The 21,772-nt window shown below is 36.8% G+C and overlaps 1 protein-coding gene across 1 annotated transcript in view; it reads left to right on the top strand.

Annotated features, from left to right (window-relative positions):
• The window catches only part of SCFD2 (sec1 family domain containing 2), a 423,086-nt gene that overhangs the window by 67,677 nt on the left and 333,637 nt on the right, over positions 1-21,772 (top strand). The window contains 1 exon segment of the mRNA XM_020990057.2: positions 15,641-15,816. Coding sequence (XP_020845716.1) covers positions 15,641-15,816 — 176 coding nt within the window.

Raw genomic sequence — 21,772 nt, forward strand, 5'->3', positions numbered from 1 at the left:
CTACATATGACATTGATTTGCCACACAGGTGTCAAGCGATCAAGAGGAAAACTGACAGCATGTTGGGTGAATGTCTTGTGAAGGACTGTTAAGGTGTCATGGATAAGAGTAGTGTAGGTTAAGAAGGGCTAGATGGATTGTGATCAGTAACTACTGGATTGTGTATGCACATTGATGAGAGCACAGAGACATTGGGCTATTTAGGTATTTGTAGGTCATTTAATAGCACTGGAATTCAAATAAGTCTAAAGGAGAAGAATGGAGATGCCTTCTTTATATATCAGCTAGCCAAATCCTACCTTCTGGAGGAGGAAGGGGTCTGCAGGAAGAAGGAATAATCTGAATGCAACTTCTATTGTTTTTCTCCTTGGTCAAGGGCTGTAGTTACCCATCAGATATAGAATTCAGGTGCATCTCCATTCTCTGACCAGAGATTTTATTAGCCAGGGTCCTGGAATTGTATCTAGGTTTTGGATGGCCAACCATCTGATACAGGGCTTTTCTTACAGTACTTAATTTTCCTGTGTTCTGGTACCCAGCTAGTATTTATTTTGCCTATTAGACATTGAGGAAATATCAGCTTCTATGAAGGATTCGTTAGGTACCATGAGGAGCACAGAGTGCCATCCCGGGGGTTGTTCTGGATCCTGCACTGGAATAGGGTGGGAGGTCATTTTCCTCTTAAGCTAAAAGATAAAATGTAAAGGTTTTTTTTTTTCTATTAGAAGACATTTCTGATGTAATGGAAGAAGTATGAAAGTATAACAGTTTACAACTTGTGCACAAACTGCTTTTCTGGAGCATATGTATTTCATTAAATGGCAGCTTTCAGGCTCATGATAGGAAATTTGGCATATGTTTATGAACAAAATAATAAAAACGATATTGTAATCATCATGTCAATATTGAATCTTATCTCTTCTTCTCTCTGCCCACCCCCTCTTCCCTGAATGATATTTGTTTTCTTGGGTGGTTGTGCTGTTTAATGCAAATTTATGTGGAAGAGAAAGGACTGGAAATTTGAGTCACAGGTTCATTGTAGTGAATTTAGAGACAAAAGAATACTCCATCTAGAATAACCTTTCAACTAGTAACCTCTGTTATAGCCAGGATGATTTATTTATGCTGCTGTTGAAGTGGCAAAGAAAGCTACATAGACAGTGATTTAAAGTATCTTTTATCCATAACTTTGTCTCTTCATCCCAACTGGCATGTTAGATCATATTCCCTTCCCTCCGCCTCCTTAAATATTCGTTCTAGGAGTAAATTTTTGAATTTAATATTTTATCGCTCAAGTTGTGGTAATATTTGAAGATATGTCATCGTTTTGTCTCATAGCTCACTTTCTTTACAATTCCTCTTTGTATGTCTGTTAGTAGATAGAATGAGACTTTGGAAATCTTGACTAGTGATATAAAACAGACTAATATAGTGGTGATACTTGAGTTTTAGTAAAGCTTAATTGGAACAAAGATACAAGCGCATTTTGACCAACCCCTTTGGTGCTTTTCATAATAGAGTTTAGTGACAATTGCCTTCTCCTTTTTCCCTTTTCCTTTATTAGTCTGAATTTTTGGATGAAGCAAATGTTTTATCTTGCCTTTTCTCATAGATAAAAAATCCAAACATTCAAATGTGAATTCCTTATGAGGCTGTGCTTTTAAAACACTCTGGCTCTGATTAAATTTAAAAGAGTACTTTTGAAAAATTAAAGGATATCAGAAGTGTGTTGATTTTCCAAGAGTATTTCAATGAGCAATAAAGTATGATTTATGTTCTAAGATATCCTAACAGGGCTACAGCACAGATACTTTTAAAAATTAGCCTTATTAAGTTAAGTACCTGTGCCCATTCCAGTTACTTACATTGGTCTCAATATAAATTAGTTCTTGAATATTTAAGAATGAAGAATATTGTGAAGAAGGTAAGTATGAATTATGTTGATTTGAATCTAGGACATCTGGACCTTGGAAATAAAGGACTGAAATAAAACATACTAGGCCAAATGCCAGGTTGACCCCAAATCTGTTACACAAGGAATAATTTAGGGCTTTTGAGTCATTGAGGGGAATTATGATGACAATAATGCATTTTAATCTGTATAATTTTTTTTCTCATCATGCTTAAAATACTTGATACTAGGCCTCCTCCCTCCCCATTATAATAGAGACATTTTTTAATTAAAGCTTTTCACATTTATTTCCTTTTTATTTTGTGACTCAGTAGCTCCTCCTCCCCTCTTAAACTTTGTTTGTCTTCCTTAGTGAGACTAACAATTTCCAAATTATGAATTTGACTTTTGCCACTGTGAAGAAATAGAAAAATGTTGACAATACTTGTAGGTTTCAGCCTTGATGTTTTCCTTTCCCTTAGATAATAAAATAAAGGAGACTCTTAAGTACTAGTTGTTTTCCTTTTAATAAAAAATGACCATTCCAAACTTTTTTTCAGTGCATTAAAAAAAAAAACTACTTCAAGAATAAAGTAACACATGAGGCATTGACTTCAGTTTTGCCAAACCTTTTCCCTCCATTTCCTTCATGAGTAATAATACAAAGCTATAGGCTATTTCGTCTATAGACTACAAGGTAGTTATTTTGAGGAATGGGTGGGAAGGATAAAACCTTTATTAATTCTTCTTCACAAGTCTGATTATGTCCAGTTACCACTTGAAATTTTTCCTTGGCTTCATCTTGCTTATAAGATAGAAAACAAACTCTGTAGGGTGGTTTTTAAGACCTTCTAAAGTCTGGCTTCAGCTCACTTTTCTAGCCTTATTTCACATTATTCCATTTCATACACTTTATGCATAACTAATGACTATGCATCCTAATGCTATATCCTTTTGAAGGTTGGAATATGGATAATTAAAGGCTTATCCTATCCTTTTAACACATTCCCAGGCTCGTCAGTCCATCGTCTACTTATACGCATTCATATAAACTAGCCCTGGAGGCAGACATGAATTCAGGGTTAAAAGTATAGAAATCAATAACTTTAAGATGATGAAGAACAATTTTTACTCTGGACAGGGGGCCAAATGGAAGAGGAGTATCTTCTTTTATTGTATGTACGTGATGATTCCTCATTGTGCCCTGATTATCTTTTCCCCCATTAAATCACTGATAATATATAAGAACTTGAATTTGTGTTCCCCATTTTTCCTTGTGGCTTTTTCTAATTCATCTTCTCTTTTACCCCACTTACATCACTGATAATGTAACAACTCCTTTCTCCTTTAAGGCCTTTTTTAATTCCCCTAGCAGCTAGTGCTTCCACTCCAGAAGTACCTAGTATTTGTTTTGAATCAAGATGTCTCTAAAGTCTCAGTGCAGTTTTAAGGTTTAATAGTTTAAAATAGATATTTATTTAAAACAGTACTTACATTGTATTTATTTACACGTGTACATGTCTCTCTGATAGAATATAAGCTCCTTGAGGTCAGAGACTGTTTCATTTTTGTCTGTGTATCCCTGATACCTAATAGAGTACCCAGCACATATGTAGTAGACGTCTAGTAAATACTTTTTGGTTGGTTGGTAGATGTTAGGATTTTGTAGGACCAGGTTTCCTTCTGTCAATTGTAGTGTTCAAAAAACATGGGAAGAATGATACCAGATAGAATCATACTCCTGAAGAGTGGGTTACCTTCATTCTACTTAATGTTATTCTTGACAGCAGAAATACCCTTTTAAGTCAGAATGGGCCCAGTAAGGAAATGCTTCCTTGTTCTTGTAAGCCCTTTAATCTATACCAGTTTGGACTAATCTGTACCCCACCTTCCAGAATTTCTGGTTGGGTTTATAGGTTTGCCTCAAGGTCTAAGTCTCAAGGGACTTGCATTTTTTTGAAACCCAAAACCACATATATTTTTGGTGGTTTTAGATTTCCCTAAGCACATAACTTTCAAGAGAGCTGTTTACTTTCTTTGAGGTGACCCAAGTATTGCAGCAATGGTGCTTTGTTCTGTAGCAAAATAGAATCTGACTTAGCATCAGTTTAATGTTTTTTAAGATTGTACTTCTCTCTTGATATGTGATTGAATGGTTTCATATAATTGGAACTTGGTTCATGTATTTTTTTCCTTTTATTTTTTGGGCAGTGGGGTGCAATGCTACTGTACAGGTAATGGTAAAAAAAAATATGACACAATTCATGATATTTTAAAGGTATCCCATCCCCTGATATTTATAATGTTATAAAACTGGACTTCAGTTCCCAGCAATGCCTTTTTTTAAAAAAAAAATCAAGCTTTCCCAAAGAGATTGGTATCATATGCCACCCTAGAAGATCCCCCCTTAACAAAGGTCTCCATCTTCTGCATCTATCTAATCAGGAAAGTTTTTTCACAAGCCTGACTTAGGCTTCTCCAGCTTCAAGTTAACTGTATTTTCTCTCTGTTTGACCTTATCAGAGTCAGAAGCAGTTAGTTGTCTTTCTTATAAAAAATGTCTTAACTCTACTCCACTCCCACCCTTTTGTTATCTCTACGTAACTCACTGAATGGTAATAAAACCAAGATACTCAAAGAAAACCCACATTTCTGTTGCTGTTACGTGGAGTGAATGTTATGGTATGGAAGTTAAAAATGGACTGAGAAGAAATTCCTAGAGATTCGCTCAGGCTTAATAACTTAGATTCATAACTTAGACTGGGCATGATGGGCTGGAGCAGTGATAACAAACTGAAACAGAAAGGATCTCTATGTGTAGCGTTTTAACTGAGGAAACCACAAATTAACATTATGTTGTGTTGTATTTTCATTTGTTGTTAAATATTTGTTGTTGTTTTCTTTTGCTTTTTGGTGAGGCAACCAGGGTTAAGTGACTTGCCCAGGGTCACACAGCTAGTTAAGTGTCAAGTGTCTGAGGCCAGATTTGAACTCGAGTCCTCCTGACTCCGAAGCTGGAGAAATATTTGTTAAAATATTTCCCAATTACATTTTAATCTGATTCTATCAGCTGGGGAGTTGTGAGGTTGCATTTGGGGCCCTAAGTTGACATTTCCGGGCTGGAGCATATCTTTGGATTGTTAATCAAAAAACCCCAAAGCAAATTAATAAGGCAAGCAAGAGCCTTTTTATACTTTGGTACCTCACTCCTTTTGCAATTTTGTCAATATAGATATTTTCTCCGAGAGTCCGGATGCACCATATGTACAATCTCCTCCTGTGAGACTCTAGTTCTTGTCCTCCCACAAATGCTACAGGGAGTGTCCACCCAACTTCCTGGAGCCATCCTCTGGATCTCTTGACTTTGCCAGAACGCCAGTGGAATGTGAAGACTCTTCATCACTTATCTCCACCTGCTGCACCTGGCCCAACTCCTTTTCTGGCCATGCAGCTCTTGATGATGAAACCTTTTATCCACATTTCCTGTACAATTGGTAATTGATATTATGTTTCAGATCACTAACACCTACTTCTCCATTACCCTTTAAATGACCAGCGATTTTAATTCTTCAGAGATTGTAGTAATCCATGACTCACAGCCATAAATGGCATCACTGGGAGAATATTGATATTAAAAAGATGGGCCTGTGTTTCTGGAAGAAGCTTAGGGTCACAAAAAGTACTGCACAGTTTCCCAGATGCAACCTAGACTGTTCTCATTTTCCTCTTCAGTTATGGGTATGGCATGTTGACCAGCTGCAGTGTCTTGTCTGAGAGGCGGAGTGATGAGTAGAAAGAATGCTGGAACTGGGGTCAGAGGACCTGGATCAGACAGTATCCCAGCTCAGCCACTTACTGTGTGTATGTGTGTGCCCTTGAGCAATTCACATAACCTGTTTGGGCCTCAGCTCCTCTAAGAGTGACCTCTAAGTTCCTCACACTCTACGTCCCTGGTCCATAGGTGTTGATAGACAGTGTATCATAGTCTGAGCAATAGGTATGATTAGGCTTCAGTCTTTAGTTTTTGAAGACTAGAAATAATTTGTTCTCTGTTTGTTAACATTAACTTGCAAATTTAACCAATTCTGGAGTTTTTCTCTTGTCAATTCGTTTTTGACTTGTTCACTGTCAGTTTTTAAGATTGAATTGTTTAGCTTATCTATTTCCTGTTTTGTTAATTTGGACATTTTATATTTTTCACATTTTCACAACTCAATTTCATGTTAATTATCAGTTTTATTGGCACATAACTCTACATAATAGTTTCTGATCATTTTCTTTCCTCTGTAGTTAAGGCATGGTGGAGAGAACATTGGACTTGGTAAAAGGAGGACCTAGGCTCAAATCACACTTCATACACTTACTAGTTGTATGACCTTGGGAAAATCACTTAAACTGTCTGGGCCTCAGTTTCCTCATCTGCAAAATGAGGGGAGGTTATATTCAGTGACCTGTAAGGTACCTTCTTGCTCTAAATTTATGTTCCTATCTATGGTTAACATGGCTTCCTTTTTGTCATTTATTTATTTTGGTAATTTGGTTTCTCTCACATTTGATAATCAGTTTATTTTATCAATTTAGGCCTTCTTTGTTTTCTTTATTAATTTGATTGTCTTTGACATTCAGTGCTGTTTAAATTGCTTTTATTTTTTTTCCCAAATTTTCTCTCATGCTTATTTTGAGTTTATTAATTTGTTGATTTTCTCATTTTAAAATTGCATATGCAGTTTGTTAGTCTTCTCATTTTTCTTTATCTTACAAATTCAAGGACATAAGTTTATCTATGAGGATTTAGCTTCATCCCATGACTTTTACCATTTTATCTTTAATTTTTTTCTGTGATTTAGATTTTGACCTTTTTTTAGGAAGTCATTTTTAGTCTCCATTTAGATTATATCTTTTGTTTATATTTTATTATGATAAATTTTATACTTTATAATTATTTTATAATATTATAAATACAAAGCAATAAAGCAATAGATAATATAAAATTTTATAATATTTATATTTTATAATATATTAACTTAATACTTAATATAATAATAATTAATTTTAATTTATTACTCTGTTATATTATGGTCTATAAATGTATATTTAAGGTGCGCCCCCCCCCTTTTAATGCCCTAGAGCAGTGTTCTCCGAAGAGGCTAGAGTGGGGTCAGCTCTCCTCACGTACCATGTGTCCAGGCATGACGTGAAGGGGATGACGATGACCCTAAGAGGTGTATAATCAATCGATTACAGAATAGGAAGATAGTTTTATTCCATTCTTTCCATAATAGCTACTTGTCACCAACATCACTACATTCACCCTTCATCTATCATCACCTTCCACTCACCTACTCCAACTCTTCCTTCTAGAAATTCCCAGTATTTCTCTTTCTGTGCAAAGTATCCTACCCACAGGATAGTTATAATCTTTTAAAAATATACATTTCTATTGGTATCTTTTGCTTTTAAATCACCAACATTTCTCCCAGTGCCTCTTTTCCTCCAAGAAAGCTACCCTATATAACAAATAATATTTTAAAAGAAAGATAAGAGAAAAAAACATCAGCAAAACTGATCAATACGTTGAAAAAGTCTGAAAAAATAGGCAGTGTTCTATACGTGCCTCTGCAGTGGAGTAAAGCAGGGCTATCTTCTCATATCTCTTCTTTGAGGCCCCGTTTGCTTTTACTTATTTTGTAATGTTCATTTTCATTTGTTTTGCGGTGATTGTTCTTTCTGTTTGCATTGTTTAGTTATTGTGTTAATTATTTTATTGCTTATGCTTACCTCACTTTGCTTCAGCTCATGTAAATCTTTCCATGGTTGTCTCTTCATCATAGTCATTGTCTTTTACAGTGAAATAATATTACAATTCATTCATGTACCGCAGCTGATTTACTCACTCCTCAATGATAGTTCTCTACTTAGTCCCAGACAACTCTTTGGGAATGGTAAGTTATGGAGTTGCTATTCTGTTTGTGTGGGGACATTTCCACAAAGAGAGTTCCTTACCCTAAAGAAACTATGGGTCCAGATGCCCTCCACTCACAGAAAATTATATTTTGTGGGATAAAAATAGGTCTAGGGCTCCAAAATACAATGAACAGCATGTCATAGGCAGAATTTGAGAAGTGAAGCAATTTCTGCCACTTTATAGTGTAAACCGGTGGTAAAATGCCCAAGGACCATTCTCCTTAAAGGCATGTAGTTTTAAAAAACTTTTTTTTATTTTAAAAAATTTTGGCTTTGTATCCTAACACTATGCCTGGCAGGTAGTAAGTGCTTAATAAGTGTGAATTAAGGAAAAAGTTTTTTTTTTTGCTTTTGCATTATAAAAATTTACCGATTATCCCACTTCTTGAGATGTCTCTTGCAATAACACAAAACAGTTAAGTCACACAAATAATGTGATACTTCATCTGAAAGCGCACACAACATTTCACATCTGCAGCATCTTCCCACACATCTCAATTTTAAAAAACATTAACTAAAATCTATTTTCTCTCCCTCCCACCCCCAACTCCATTAAAAAAAGAAAAAGATAAAAAAAATTTCTTTTAACAAATATTTATAGTCAAACAAAAGCAAATTTACTCAGAGACTGTATGCAAAAATATCTCTGTCTTCTTTTGCACTCCAAATCTATCACCTCTCCACAATGGATAGCATATTTCATCATTGGTCCTCTAAAATCATGAATAGTTGCTATATAGATCATAGTACTTACAACTTTTAAAGTTATTTGTTTTTTATTTATAGTATTATTATTATTACATAAATTATTCTCTTGATTCTGCTCATTTCATTTTTCATCAGTTTGTAAAATTTCTCAAAATTGTTCATTTTTATAATATTGATGTTAGAAAATTAATTGTAAATTGTAAAATTCTTCTGGTTCTATTCCCTTCACTCCATATCAGTTCATAGAAGCCTTTCTGTGTCTTTGTGAAGTCATTGTTTTTCCTCATTTCTTACAACATGAATATTCCATCATATCAGTATATAACAACTTATTCAGCCATTCTCCAGTTGCTGGACATCCCTTTAGCTTTCAGTTTTTTGCCACCAGAAAAAGAGGTGCTATAAATATTTTTGTATGTCAAAGATGTTTCTCTTTGATCTGTTTTAACTTAGCAATGATATAGCTGGATTAAAGTTATAATCTAACTGTGACTCAGGTACAGCAGCAGCAACAGCTCAGATGCCTTTGGTAAATTCCACCCTCTCCTGCTCTCTTTCTCCTCCAACTAAAAAACAATTAAAACAGCCAAACACAAATAGAAAATTAAGGTGACATTATACACTAAGCAGAGCCATATAAAGAGGAATAGATTTATACTGGAAACTTCCTATGACTTGAAATCTAAGCAATTCACTTTTGCTTGGTTTTTTGTATGGTATATGGGAGTATCTATACATAGAGAAACCTGACTTATGCCGAGTAGTTGTAATATTCACGATTATTATGATCTGTTATTTAATTATTGTACTTTGTATCTTTCAATAAAAGTTTCCATTCATAAAATTAAATGAATAACTAGTAACCGCAATTATTATTTAAATGTCTGCACTATCTCCCAAGACATACATAGACATTTTCCCAAAATAATTAAGTATATTCAGTCAAATTGCTTTAAAAAATATTTTACCATTAGTAAATGAAAAAAATTCTGTATATCTCTTACTCTTTAAAATGTATATTTTTATATATTTCACAATGTCCATAATATAGTAGTATATGCATATAATTTATAAGTAAACACACACACACATAAATGCACATAGATATATGGAAGTGGGTACTCAAAATCTTTTTATTGGTAGGGATACATGAGCAAAAAAAAGTTGGCGACTACTGTCCTAGAACATTATTAGTTTTGTAAAAACATATTCTATACATTTGAAAAATAAACTCTTTACCATCCTATGTTTTTTAGGTATAGATAGATATAGATACAAAATCCATTTTTATATCAGTGACTTAGTAAGTATTTGAGTGACTTCTGTGTGCAAGGCACTGAAGATACAAGTACAGATATTGAAATAATACCCACTCCCAAGGAACTTAATATTCTAGTATATGTAGCTCAGATACATAGTGAACAAAAATAAATAAAAAGTAGTTAAGTATAAGGTAGTTTGGGAAGAGGGTATTAACATTGGAGATCAGGAAAGGTTTCATATAGAATATGGTCCTTGAGCTACATCTAAAATGAAGAGAAGGACTCAGGTCAGCGAAGGAGGGAATGTGTTACAGCTGTGTGTTTTAGTCAGTTCATGGTCCTCTTCAACATAATAATTTTCTCCTTTTTTATCTTTCAGTTTAACATGTCAAATATTGATAAAAATAAATTAAACTTATCTATTAATACCTTACTGTCTAAATCTTGTATTTTTGTTAACTTTTCCTGTAAGTACTAAGCCTCTGTGTCTTTTGTCTTTTATATGTGTGTGTATAGTATAGTACAGTACAATATAGTATAGTATAGTATAGTATATGTATTATGCATGTATATTTCATATGATTTCATTGTATACATAGCCTGTAAGCATGGTGTAATTTTCCTGTTCAAGTCTCTTAAATCAGCATTGCAGCTGCCTCTAATGATGATCTGAGGTTGGTCCTGACTCCATGTCTTTAATTATTTTCTGATCATTCTATGAGGCTTAAAAAAAATCCAAGTACCTTTTTAAAGTCTCACTGGTCTTTCTTTCACCATTTTCTATCCCATTCTAATAATTTGCAGATAGCTGGGAGAGTAGCTTGAGTTGTCATTTTAATAAATAGAGCTCTCCATTTTCTCTCTTTATTGGAGCATGTTATATATTCAGAAGAAAGGTAATAATATTTGGGTAAAAACATTGTGATTGTACCTAATGACGTTGACTGAGTACCAACAATTCTTATGGAGGAAAGCATATGCTAGAGTTAGGTTCAGAGGGCCTGAGTTAAGACCTCAGTTAAAACATCCATATAAACTTGAGTAAGTCACTTAGCCTTGTTCAGCCTCAGTTTCCTCATCTATAAAATCAAGTGGTTGGATTAATTGACTTTTAGAGTCCCTTCCGGCTTTAAATCTATGATCTGTAATTCTATTATTGCCTTCATTTTGGGCTCATGTTCTACATTAATCTTTGTTATGCCAAGGAAGGTTAAATTGAAATGAGTCTAATTGGTTTGGAAAAAATAGTATGTATTTAGCATTGACTCATCAGTTTATCTGGTTAGCACCATTTTTGCTGACATCTTCCAGTTTGTTTTCTTCCTCAGTGGAACTCTTCATTAAACAATTTCACAACTAAACAGTGTACTTCATATGCAGTTTTCAAAGTATGGATTCTTTCTTCTGTCTAATCCACTTGTAATAAATCATTACAGATGTTACTGGCAAACTGCTCTTTATTTTGAGGCTGCTAAAGTGGAGTCTGCCCACCCCAAATCTATATTATGTGTGTTTCTATTTAATAATTCCAAAAAAGCAAAGATACTTCTACTCAAGTTTGTAATCATCTTGCTCATGGGCTTTATAAATGAATAGAGCCAACATTGTGTCTGGATTCAGTTTGTCAGCATTATAGAAAGCAGTAAAGTATGATGAAATCCATTTTTAATAAATCAAAATCAGAAAACTATTTGCCTGTCGTTACTGACTCCTAACAATAGCAATAACAGTAATGAAAGCTTTTTTCCCCCTTCTTATGTTGCTACAGATTTTTCACTTTTTGAAACTGCTGTTTAGTTGTGTCTGACTCTTCGTGACCCCATTTGGGGTTTTCTTGGCAAAGATACTGGAGTGTTTTGCCATTTCCTTCTCTAGTTCATTTTACAGATGAGAAAACTGAGGCAAACAGGATTAAATGACTTGCACAGGGTCACACAGCTAGTAAGTGTCTGAGGCCAGATTTGAACTCAAGTTTGCCCCAACTCCAAGGCCAGTGCACCACCTCGCTGCCCCAGTAAAACAGTGGCTCTTATGAAAACTCAATATAAAAGAGGAATTGTTTTTAAAGGTACCTTGCCAAGCCAGTCTGGATTGACAGTTTTTAAACCACTCTGTAAATCTTCCTGATGATGTTAAAAGAAAAAAAGCACGAATGAAAGTTCTGTCTGTTCTTCAATGCTCAGAGCTTGCAGTTCTGTTAGCTGAGGCAGACTGAATGTTAGAAGCCCATGTACCAATGAGACATTGTCATCTTGTCACTTAGTTGTTTTGGGAGACTGAGCCTTTTCATTGTATTTTCCATTTAAAATAGGTACATACTGATTTTAAAAAAAATACCAGTAGCCTGTAATTGCTTCAAGCAGCATTTTCTTTGCATATAAATTATTTATTCATAAATCCATGGAAAAAGGGATATAAGTGCTGTTTTTATGCCCCCTTTTTGCACAAGTGTTTTTATATGGAATTCTGTATGCTTGCTTTTTTTGGATACTACAAGCCATAAAGGCAAGAGAATATCGTAGTAATAGTGAACAATGGCCAGGTTTGCTAATGAGGATACTGTTTGGATTTCTGTTATGAAAGATAAATATTTGTTTCCATAATTAAGACCATATGTCTTAGATGTCTGTATATGAAAGTGTTGACTAAGTCTGGATCCCACTAGTGAAATGAAAGTAGAGAGGCAGCCTGGTTGGAAAGCAGTTAGCCAGTCAGCATCATTAAACATCTGCTGCATGCCAGGCACCGTGCAAGGGCCTAGGATACAAAGACAAACAGTCCTGCCTTCAGTGAACACATACTTTAGAGATGGTGCTGTGGAATCCAATAGCATATACCTATGCAAAGTAAATGCCAGAAAATTTGGAGTTGTTGGAGGAGTGGGCAAGTAGCTAGGGGAACCTTATGAAAACCTTCTTGGAGGAGGCGGCATATGAGCTGTGCTTTTAAGAAAGCTTGATATTTTAAGAGAGAGTGGGAAAGAGGGACTACATTTCAGATGAGGGAGACAAGTGTCTGCAAAGGAACAGAGACGAGAGATAGAATGCCATGTACAGGGAACAGGAAATAGGCCAGCTTGGCTGGAGCATAGAATGTATAAAGGGAAGTAATGTGCATTCGTCTTGGAAGGATAGGTTTGGATCAGACGGTGAAGGACTTTAAATACTAAACTGGGAGATTTATATTTGCTGTAGTGGAGATAGGGGGCCATTGGAGCTTTGTGATCAGGGAACTGGCATTTCAAAATATTGTTTTAGCAGCTGTATTCAAGATAGAACAGAGAGAGGAGAAATTTTAGGCAGGTAGACCAATTACGAGGCTATTACAGTAGTCTAAGTCAGAAGAGATGGAGTACCCATGTGAATGAAGAGGAAAGGATGGTGCAAAGATGTGTAGAGGTAGTGCTGGAGAAGACTTTTGAGAGACCCTTGGACAACAAGGAGATCAAAACAGTCAATACTTAAAAGAACTTAATTCAGACTGTTCACTGGAAGGTCAAATGCTGAAGCTTAAATACTTTGGCCACATAATGAGAAGATAAGACTCATTGGAAAAGACCCTGATGTTGGGAAAGATTTAAGGCAAAGGGAAAAGGGGATGGCAGAGCATGAGATGGATAGATAGTGTCACGGAAATAACAAACATGAACTTGGATAGACTTTGAGGGATGGGGAAGGATAGAAGGGCTTGGGGTCATGAAGAATCAGATATGACTGAACAACAAAAAGCAACTAATGTAGGGAATGAGGGGGAGTGTGGAATAGAAGATGACTCCTAGGTTGTGAACTTGGATAACTGATAGGATAGTGCTAATATGGACAGAAATGGGGAAATTAGGAATGGGGTAGATTTTTGGGGGAAAGCTGGTAAGTTGTCTTTGCGAACATGTTGAGTTTGATATGCTTATTGGCTGTACAGCTGAAAATGTTGAAGACATGCTTGGTGATACAAGGACTAAAGCTTAAGAAGAAGAGAGAATAGGGCTAGGAGTCATCTTCATAGGGACCAGCTCTGCTATTTAATGACATTAGGCAAATTCCTTAACCTTTCTGAGCCTAGTTTCCTTGTTTGTAAAATTGCTTAACTTTTTTCTTTTCTGTAAGGAAAGATAAAGATGTTGGTGGACAAGATATATTGAGAAATAATTGTGGTACAAAAAACTTCAAGGCATTACCAGTTTCTTTAAAAGAATTCTTCACTTATGTATTTTTACTTACTTAAGGACTAAAGCTATTCTTGCACTCAGGTAGGGAATTCCTGACATAGAAGCTCCCTGCACTGATAAAGATCAGAAAATTGTCTCTAACTTGGATCCTTAAAAGTCCTGCCTGGGTACAATGAGAAGTTAAATGATCTGCTTTTGGTTGCATAGTTAATATGTTTTGTGGGTAGGTCTTGAACCTACATCATCCATCCTGACTTCAAGGCTGTCTCCTTATTAACTAGGCCATGTTGCTTTTTAAGGAATAATAAATTCTGCCTGTATATGTGTGTGAGAAAGGCTCATTGATTGCCTTTATCTAGGTGTAATTTGTTTGCCTTCTTTGCTCTACATTAACATGAAGAGATCATAGATTCAGAGTTGAAAGAGAACACCGAGTCTCAAAGAGGTTCAGTGACTCAAGATTTTGTAGAAAATGTCATTTCTGGGCAGTTGCAGCTTAAAGAATGTAGTTTGGCAGATGGAGAGAAGGGGAAGCTATCTCAGGCCTCTGGAATGTTATAGGCAGATGGTTTTAGATGGAGTTGGAGGCAAGGAAGGAATAAACACTATATAGAGCTTTTCTGTACAATGTCCATTACATTATGAGATCTTTAATAAATATTAAGTAGATGATTGTTGCTCCAAATGTGATGTGTCATCAGTGCAGATACTCTTCTGGTGATTGCTCATTTCTTGTTCCCTCTTTCCAATGAAATCTTTCGACATTCCAGACCTGTTAACCGCTTACTGCCAAGGAAGAAGTGTAGTTAAAATTCTGGAATCAGACTTCTGACTTTGAGCTAGAAGACCTAGGTTTCAGTTCTAGTTCTATGACTTTCTAGTTGCCTGACCAAGGGTGAATCACTTCACCTCTCTGGCCCTCAGTTTCCTCACCTGCAAAATGAGGAGAATCATGATTGTAGTACCATAGGTTTGTTCTAAGAAAAGCCCTTTGTGAACCCTAAAGTGCAACCATAAATGTGAAATCTTGTTCCAAAATGAAACTCTTTCCTTCATATCAAAATGTTCTTTGGTCTCACAGGAACAGTTCTTTTAAAGAAATGTTTATGCTTTTGTGCTATTTATATTGCAATTATGTCCCACCAAGCCTTGCCACTCAAACCCCTAAACCTCTTTTCTAGCAACGAAGAATGAAGCAAAACTGACCAATGTAACAGGCATAGCTGCCCAAGTCTGTCACTCTGGGCATCCATAGTCCCCTGACCTCTAGATTAAATGTGGGTCCTTGCATCTATTCCTAGGTCAATTGCCATGTTGTCTTATTTTTCTTTATGTTATTGTTGTCATTCTGTGTAGTGTTCTTCTGGTTCTCCCTCCTTTACTCTGTATCAGTTCATACAAGTCTTTCCAGAGTTCCATGAATGTGTTATACATGAATACAGGTTCTGATCAAAGATTCTCCCTCCTGTTGTATGTTTGACCTGCCTATCACATTGCTACACTATGGAGAAAATCTCTATACATTGACCGTGAAATGTTATTTACATGAATGTCTGGAAATATTATTAATTTATTGCAAATTCATTCAAAATTTTGACTGGATCACTAAGGAAGAGTACACTGGGAAAACTATTTTTTTCTCTCCTCTAGGACGAGTTACTCCTGGGCAGCTCACCTCTTATATCCAGCTTTTCAAGAAAAACTTCAAAGCCTTGGAGAGTCACTGTGGTATCCTACAACTTGGGCTGGCCGCAGTCCAGACTTTGAAACATCCCATGTCTTCCAAATGGGACAACTTTCTGGCTTTTGAAAGGCTGCTTCTCCAGGTAAATGGAGTTTATCAGAATATTAGCAATTGAAGTTTTGAAATAATTTTCTAATGTTCATGGTTTTTTTTTGAAGGGGGAGAATGTTCATGTTTTAAAAATAAAATAACACTTGATTTTGTTTGTATCATCCCAGATTACTTTGGGGGTTTTATAATTATTATTGTTTAAAAGCTTTTTCTTTAAATCTCTTTCTCCCCTTGTCCCACAAGTCTCTTCCCTTCTCCTCCCCCACTTTCCAACAAAAAAGAAAAACCCAAATATTCAAATGGAAATTTTGTTTCTATACCTTTTCAGACAATCTCTCCTTCTGATGTCATTGAATATTGCAGATCATCGTTGGCATCAGGCTATATATCATAACTCTTTCTTCTTATACACACATTTCCTTTCTCTATATATACACTGTTCAGTTCCATGCATCTTTGTAGGTGAAGAGGTAGGGAGGGGAGTTTTGATGTGTGGAGTAGGGGAGAAAAGATGATCATGGCATGTGGTCTCTATTTTCTTAATAAATCAGGGAGCAACCACAACTGCTGACAGAGATGGAGTTCGAGGAGTCGTTGAGGACTTGCAGGAAAAAGAGAAGTTTAAGAGTAGCCACTGAAAGAAGCAAAGAAGAAAATAAGTGAAGGAAGAAAAGTTTTACCATCTAGTCATGAGGGCCCAGTTGAAATTAGGTTATGTGAATCTGTGGTAGACCTAATTGACCCTTTGGGATTTATTCCTTCAGTATCATTCAGAATCATGAGATGGTTCATGAGCAGAAAAGATAGTTACAGTTATCTGGCAGATTGTTAATGATACTAAGACAAAGGGACAAGGAAGTGAACAGAGAACAGAATATAGTTGAACAGTTCAACTGTAGGGTCAAGAAGAAGGTGATACCAGGAAAAGGGTGATAGAATGGTAGACAGTGTAGGTTGGAGGGGACTCTAGGTTACATTGATCTAAGGATAAAGAATAAGTTTGTGTGTGTGTGTGTGTGTGTGTGTTTTTTAAAAGAATAGGTTTAAAAGAATGAGACAGATATTAAGGCTGTGGGGATAGTAAGATAAGAGAAGGAAATTTCAGACTTCAGAGTGGTGGAGGTGGCACAGGCTTGGGTGACGGTGACAGCTAAGATGTGACCATCCCTTTTAGGGGCTGAAATTGGGTTAAGTTTTAGATCATGGGTTTTTCAAAGGTTGCTAACTAAGAAGCCATCACGTTTGAGGTAACATCATTGTGTATGTCGAATATCCAGTATAAAGCCAGGGTTGGGGCTGAAGAAGGAGACGGTGAGCTCAGGGCAGGGAAATGACAGGCATTTGGACCTGATCATATAGATGAGTGGAGTGAGCTTCAGAGGAAGAGAAGTTGCTGAATGATTATGGCAAAGCAAAGTTCTGTTTGTTTTGTTTGTTTGTTTTTTGCTAGGCAATTGGGTTTAGTGACTTGCTCGGGGTCACACAGCTAGTAAGTGTTAAATGTCTGAGGCCGCATCTGAACTCAGGTCCTTGTGACTCCAGGGCTGGTACTCTGTCCGCTGTGCCACCTACAGCCCCCTGCAAAGCAAAGTTCTGGAAGGAGAAGTTAAAATGCAGGATACTCACTTCTCTTGGTCCAGAGTATCAATGGCATGAGGAAAGGATTAGCCAGAACTGAGGTTGGGGGGCTAAAGATAGCCAGTCTTATGGAGGAAGCCAGATTTTTGCATGCTCATAAAAGATAGAAAGTGGGTGAAAAAGAGAAGTGTTCAGGGAAGTTTATTAACAACAGTGTTGTGGTCTGAGAGATTGTGACCCCTCAAAGACTGGAGTACAGTATGGGTCGTCTGGAATGAATTCACAGGCTCAAGCATTCTTTAAGTCAAGTTGGCAAAAAGTTTACTGTTATGCTTTTCAGTGGGCAAGGATTCTTAAAGATCCTGTGATCTTAAAGTGGTACAGTTAAAGTTTATATAGGATAAAATACAATAAAACATGTGCCAGATATGCTAACTAGGTGATTCAGGATGGGATTAGGGAGTGGTTAAGGAGTGGTCACTTCTTAAAAGAACATGCACTTCTTGTACCTACTGTGCAGGCATTTTACCCAGAGCTCACTGGGAAAAGCCCACAAGGGGGGCCACATGGAGGTGTGGTTTTAGGCCTGCTACGTCACTAAGTTAACTAGAGTTCAGGAGTAACTGAGAGTTGTCCAGTCTGCCACCAATCAATCTCTTGTTTGACAAGATAGATGTAGGGAGTATACATATGTCTTAAGTCTAGAATACAGATAATGAGGAGCCCAGGATGTAGGTAACGAGGTAGGGCGGTAGTATAAATAGTCCAGTGGGTAAGAATGTCTTTATGACCCAGTGCAAAGCCAGTTCAAACTAATAATTCCTTCAGGTGCTGTTTGTAACTGCACCAGGAAAAGAGATAAGGGTCTTGCTGGGGCCCACTCATGAGTAATTGCTAGGCACAGTGTCCTTGGGCTGGGGAGAAACTGTCAGGGATAGTGTTTCTGAGGCTAGGGAGAAATTGGGGTCCAAGCACAATTACCCAAACACAGGCACCCAAGCACCCCATCAACAGAATGGGATTTTAGAGGCGTCAGTGGAAGGGGATGTCAGAGGAGGAGAGGGACTAGGGCATTTAAGACTAACTTGAATGGAGACAGGAGTGTAGGGAGAAGTATTAGTGGAAGGGGGCTTTTGTTTGAGTGGATTGCAAATCTGGATGTCTGGATTAGGGGACCAGTAGATTTAAATTTGCTAGCTGTGTATACTAGCTGCTTTTTGCCTCTGGATTTCAGTCTTGTGGTGTTGGAGGCTGGAGTTGGTGTTGTGGTCCCCCTTCAAACACGGAAGAAGGAGGAAAGGAGAGGTAGGATGGGGTAAATTATCTCACATAAAAGAGGCACGAAAGAGCTTTTCTAGTGCAGAGAAAGATGGGGGATGGGGACAGATAAAGCTTGAACTTTAATCTCATCAGAATTGGCTCAAAGAGGGAAAAACATACACACTCAGTTGGGTATAGAAAGCCATCTTCCCCAGCAGGAAAGTAGGAGGGGAAAGGGATGAGAGAAGTGGGGAAGGACTGATAGAAGGCAGAGTGGATTGAGGGAGGCAATGATCAGAAACAAAACACTTTTTCAGGAGGGACAAGGTGAAAGGAGAGAGAAAGAAGGATAAATAGGGAAAAAATAGGACGGTGGGAGATACACAATAATCATAACTGAAAAAAAAATTTTTAACAGGTTTCTCTGCTAACGGCCTCATTTCTCAAATATGTAGAGAACTATGTCAAATCTATAAGAATACAAGTCTTTCCCAGCTGATAATTGGGCAAAGGATATGAACATGCAGTTTTTAGATGAAGAAAGCTAAATTATCTATAGCTATTAGAAAAAATGCTCTAAATCACTATTGATTAGAGGAATGCAAATTAAAACAACTATGAAGTACCACCTCACACCTATCAGCTTGGTTCATATGACAGAAAAGCAAAGTGACAAGTGTTGGAAAGGATGCAGGAAAATTGGGACACTAAAATACTCTTATGCCCAAAGGGCATACCCTTTGATCTAGCAATACCACTACACCAGGTCTGCATCCCAAAGAGGTTAAAAAAAAAAAAGGAAAAAGAAAAGGACCCACATGTACAAAAATATTTATAGCAGCTCTTTTTGTGGTGTGGAAATGCAAATTGAGGGGATGCCTATCAATTGGGGCAAGTTGTGGTATATGATTGTGTTGTAATACTATTGTATTGTAAGAAATGACAAGCGGGATGATTTAAAAAAAACCTGAAAAGACTTAGACAAACTGATGCAAAGTCAAGTAAGCAGAACCAGGAGAACATTATACTCAGTAAGAGCAGTATTGTACTATGACCAACTGTGAGTGACAGCTATTCTCAGCAGTACAATGATCCAAGATAGCTCAGAAAGACTGTTGGTAAAAAAATGCTATCATCTCCAGAGAAGAACTGATGGAGTCTGAATGCAGATCAAAGTATACTATTTTTCACTATTTTTTTATGGGTTGGTGTTTTTATTAAAAAATTTTTTTTGGTTGGCTTTCGTTTTGTTTTACAATATAACTAATAGGGAAATATGTTTTTCATGATTGCACATGTATAATCTATATAAAATTGCTTGCCTTCCCAATGAAGGTGGAAGAAAGGGAGGGAGGAAGGGAGAAAGAGAGGGAGGGAGGAAATTTGGAATTCAAAATTTTTAAAAAACATGTTAAAAATTGTTTTTTACATGTAATTTGGGGGAAATAAAATATTTAAATAAAAAATAAACACAGGGGAGCTCGCTGTGGTGGTAGATCCCAAAACAGAGGTCTGGGTCCCTGGGATCTGGACTAAACTCATATGAACAACTAGACTAGGCTTGTGCTAGCTCTGTCATTACAGAGAAGGCGATATCTAGAAGATGTCCCACCTCTAAATCATCTGTGTCCCTCTTTGCCAGTCCTGTTATCACAAGTCCTCGTCCTTTTATGATTAGTCTAGCCTGAGGTTCCAGTAATACACTGTCTGAGGACCATTTGGGCCAGTGTTTTAGTAAGGTTGAGAGAAAAAATAAGTCAGTCTTCCAGGTCAAAATTGGAGGAGGCATGGCTAGAGAACAATTTATATCAGAAGATTTGTAGGTTTTAGTGGACTACCTGCAGGCTCAAGATGAGTTAATGATGTGATGGGGTGACCAAAACAGCTAACTTCATCTTAGATTTTCTAATTAAGAGAGGTGTAGTCTCCAAAGAGTATGCAATAGCCTTACTGCATCTGCTCAGACCTCACCTGTTTAATTTTAGGTGCTACATTTTACTTTATTTTATTAAAAAAAATTTTTTTTTTAGGCAACTGGGGTTAAGTGACTTGTCCAGATCACATAGCTAGTAAGTGGGTACTACATTTTTAGGAAGGATATTGATAAACTGGAGGACATTCAGAAAAGGGTGACTACGGATGGTGAAGAACCTTGAGATAATAATAGCAATAGCAGTTGACATTTATCTGTTGCTTTGTTTGCAAAACACTACGTACATTATTTCATTTGAACCTCACACCAACCTACGACAGTAGGTGCTATTATTATATTAGATTTATAGTTGAATTTTGTTGTGTGTGGTTTTTGTTCTTCGTTCTCAAAGAGGACCATGACATCAGGGAGATGATGACATGACTTGCAACTGACTTTGATTAGAGCGAGAGAGGGCTGACTGATTGAGTTTTACTGAGATTCAGAAAGGCTAAGGGATTTACTTATGACCCACAGCTAGTAAATGTCCAAGGCAATGTTCAGACTTAGGTATCTCTTTACTCCAAGTCCAGTATTTTTTCCATTATATTCATGATGCCATCCCTGACCATGAAGTAGTTGGGTTTGTCATGCGGATGTTGATAGCTGTTGTCAAGTGTTTGAAGGGTTATATGGAAGAGAAATTAGAAATGTTCCATTTGCCCCTGTATGGCAGAACTTGAATCAGTGGGTGGAAGCTGAGGGAAAATCTACTTCCTATGATTAGAGCTTTCTGAAAGTGGAATATCCTTCCTTGGGAGATAGTGAGTTACCCCTTACTAGGTGTCATCCTGCAAAGGCAAGACAACTGGCTACTTGTTGGGGTTCTTATAAAGGAATTCTTGCTTGTATATGTGTTGGGTTTGGTGGCTTCTGAAGATCCTTCCAACTCCATGATTCTGTAACATCACTTACAGAACCACTTGGAAGCAAATACATCCAGAGAGATTTCCTCCAAGGTTGTTATAACACTTTAGTGCTTCTCTGAATCCCTGGAAAGGCTAAGATGATGGCTGGAAGCCTCAGCTCTGTCTCTGCCTGTGAATATGATTAGTTTTTGGGACTGTCTTCTCCACTAATTTATACTACCTTAGGCTGCCTGAGTAGTGCTCATGGCTAGTGAAAAAGGGGAAAAAAAGAATAAGGCAACCAAGTAGACATTTAAACAATTTGAGAC

This window comes from Phascolarctos cinereus, unplaced genomic scaffold (genome assembly GCF_003287225.1).
Source record: "Phascolarctos cinereus isolate Bilbo 61053 unplaced genomic scaffold, phaCin_HiC Scaffold_9;HRSCAF=440, whole genome shotgun sequence".
NCBI classification, from domain to species: domain Eukaryota; kingdom Metazoa; phylum Chordata; class Mammalia; order Diprotodontia; family Phascolarctidae; genus Phascolarctos; species Phascolarctos cinereus.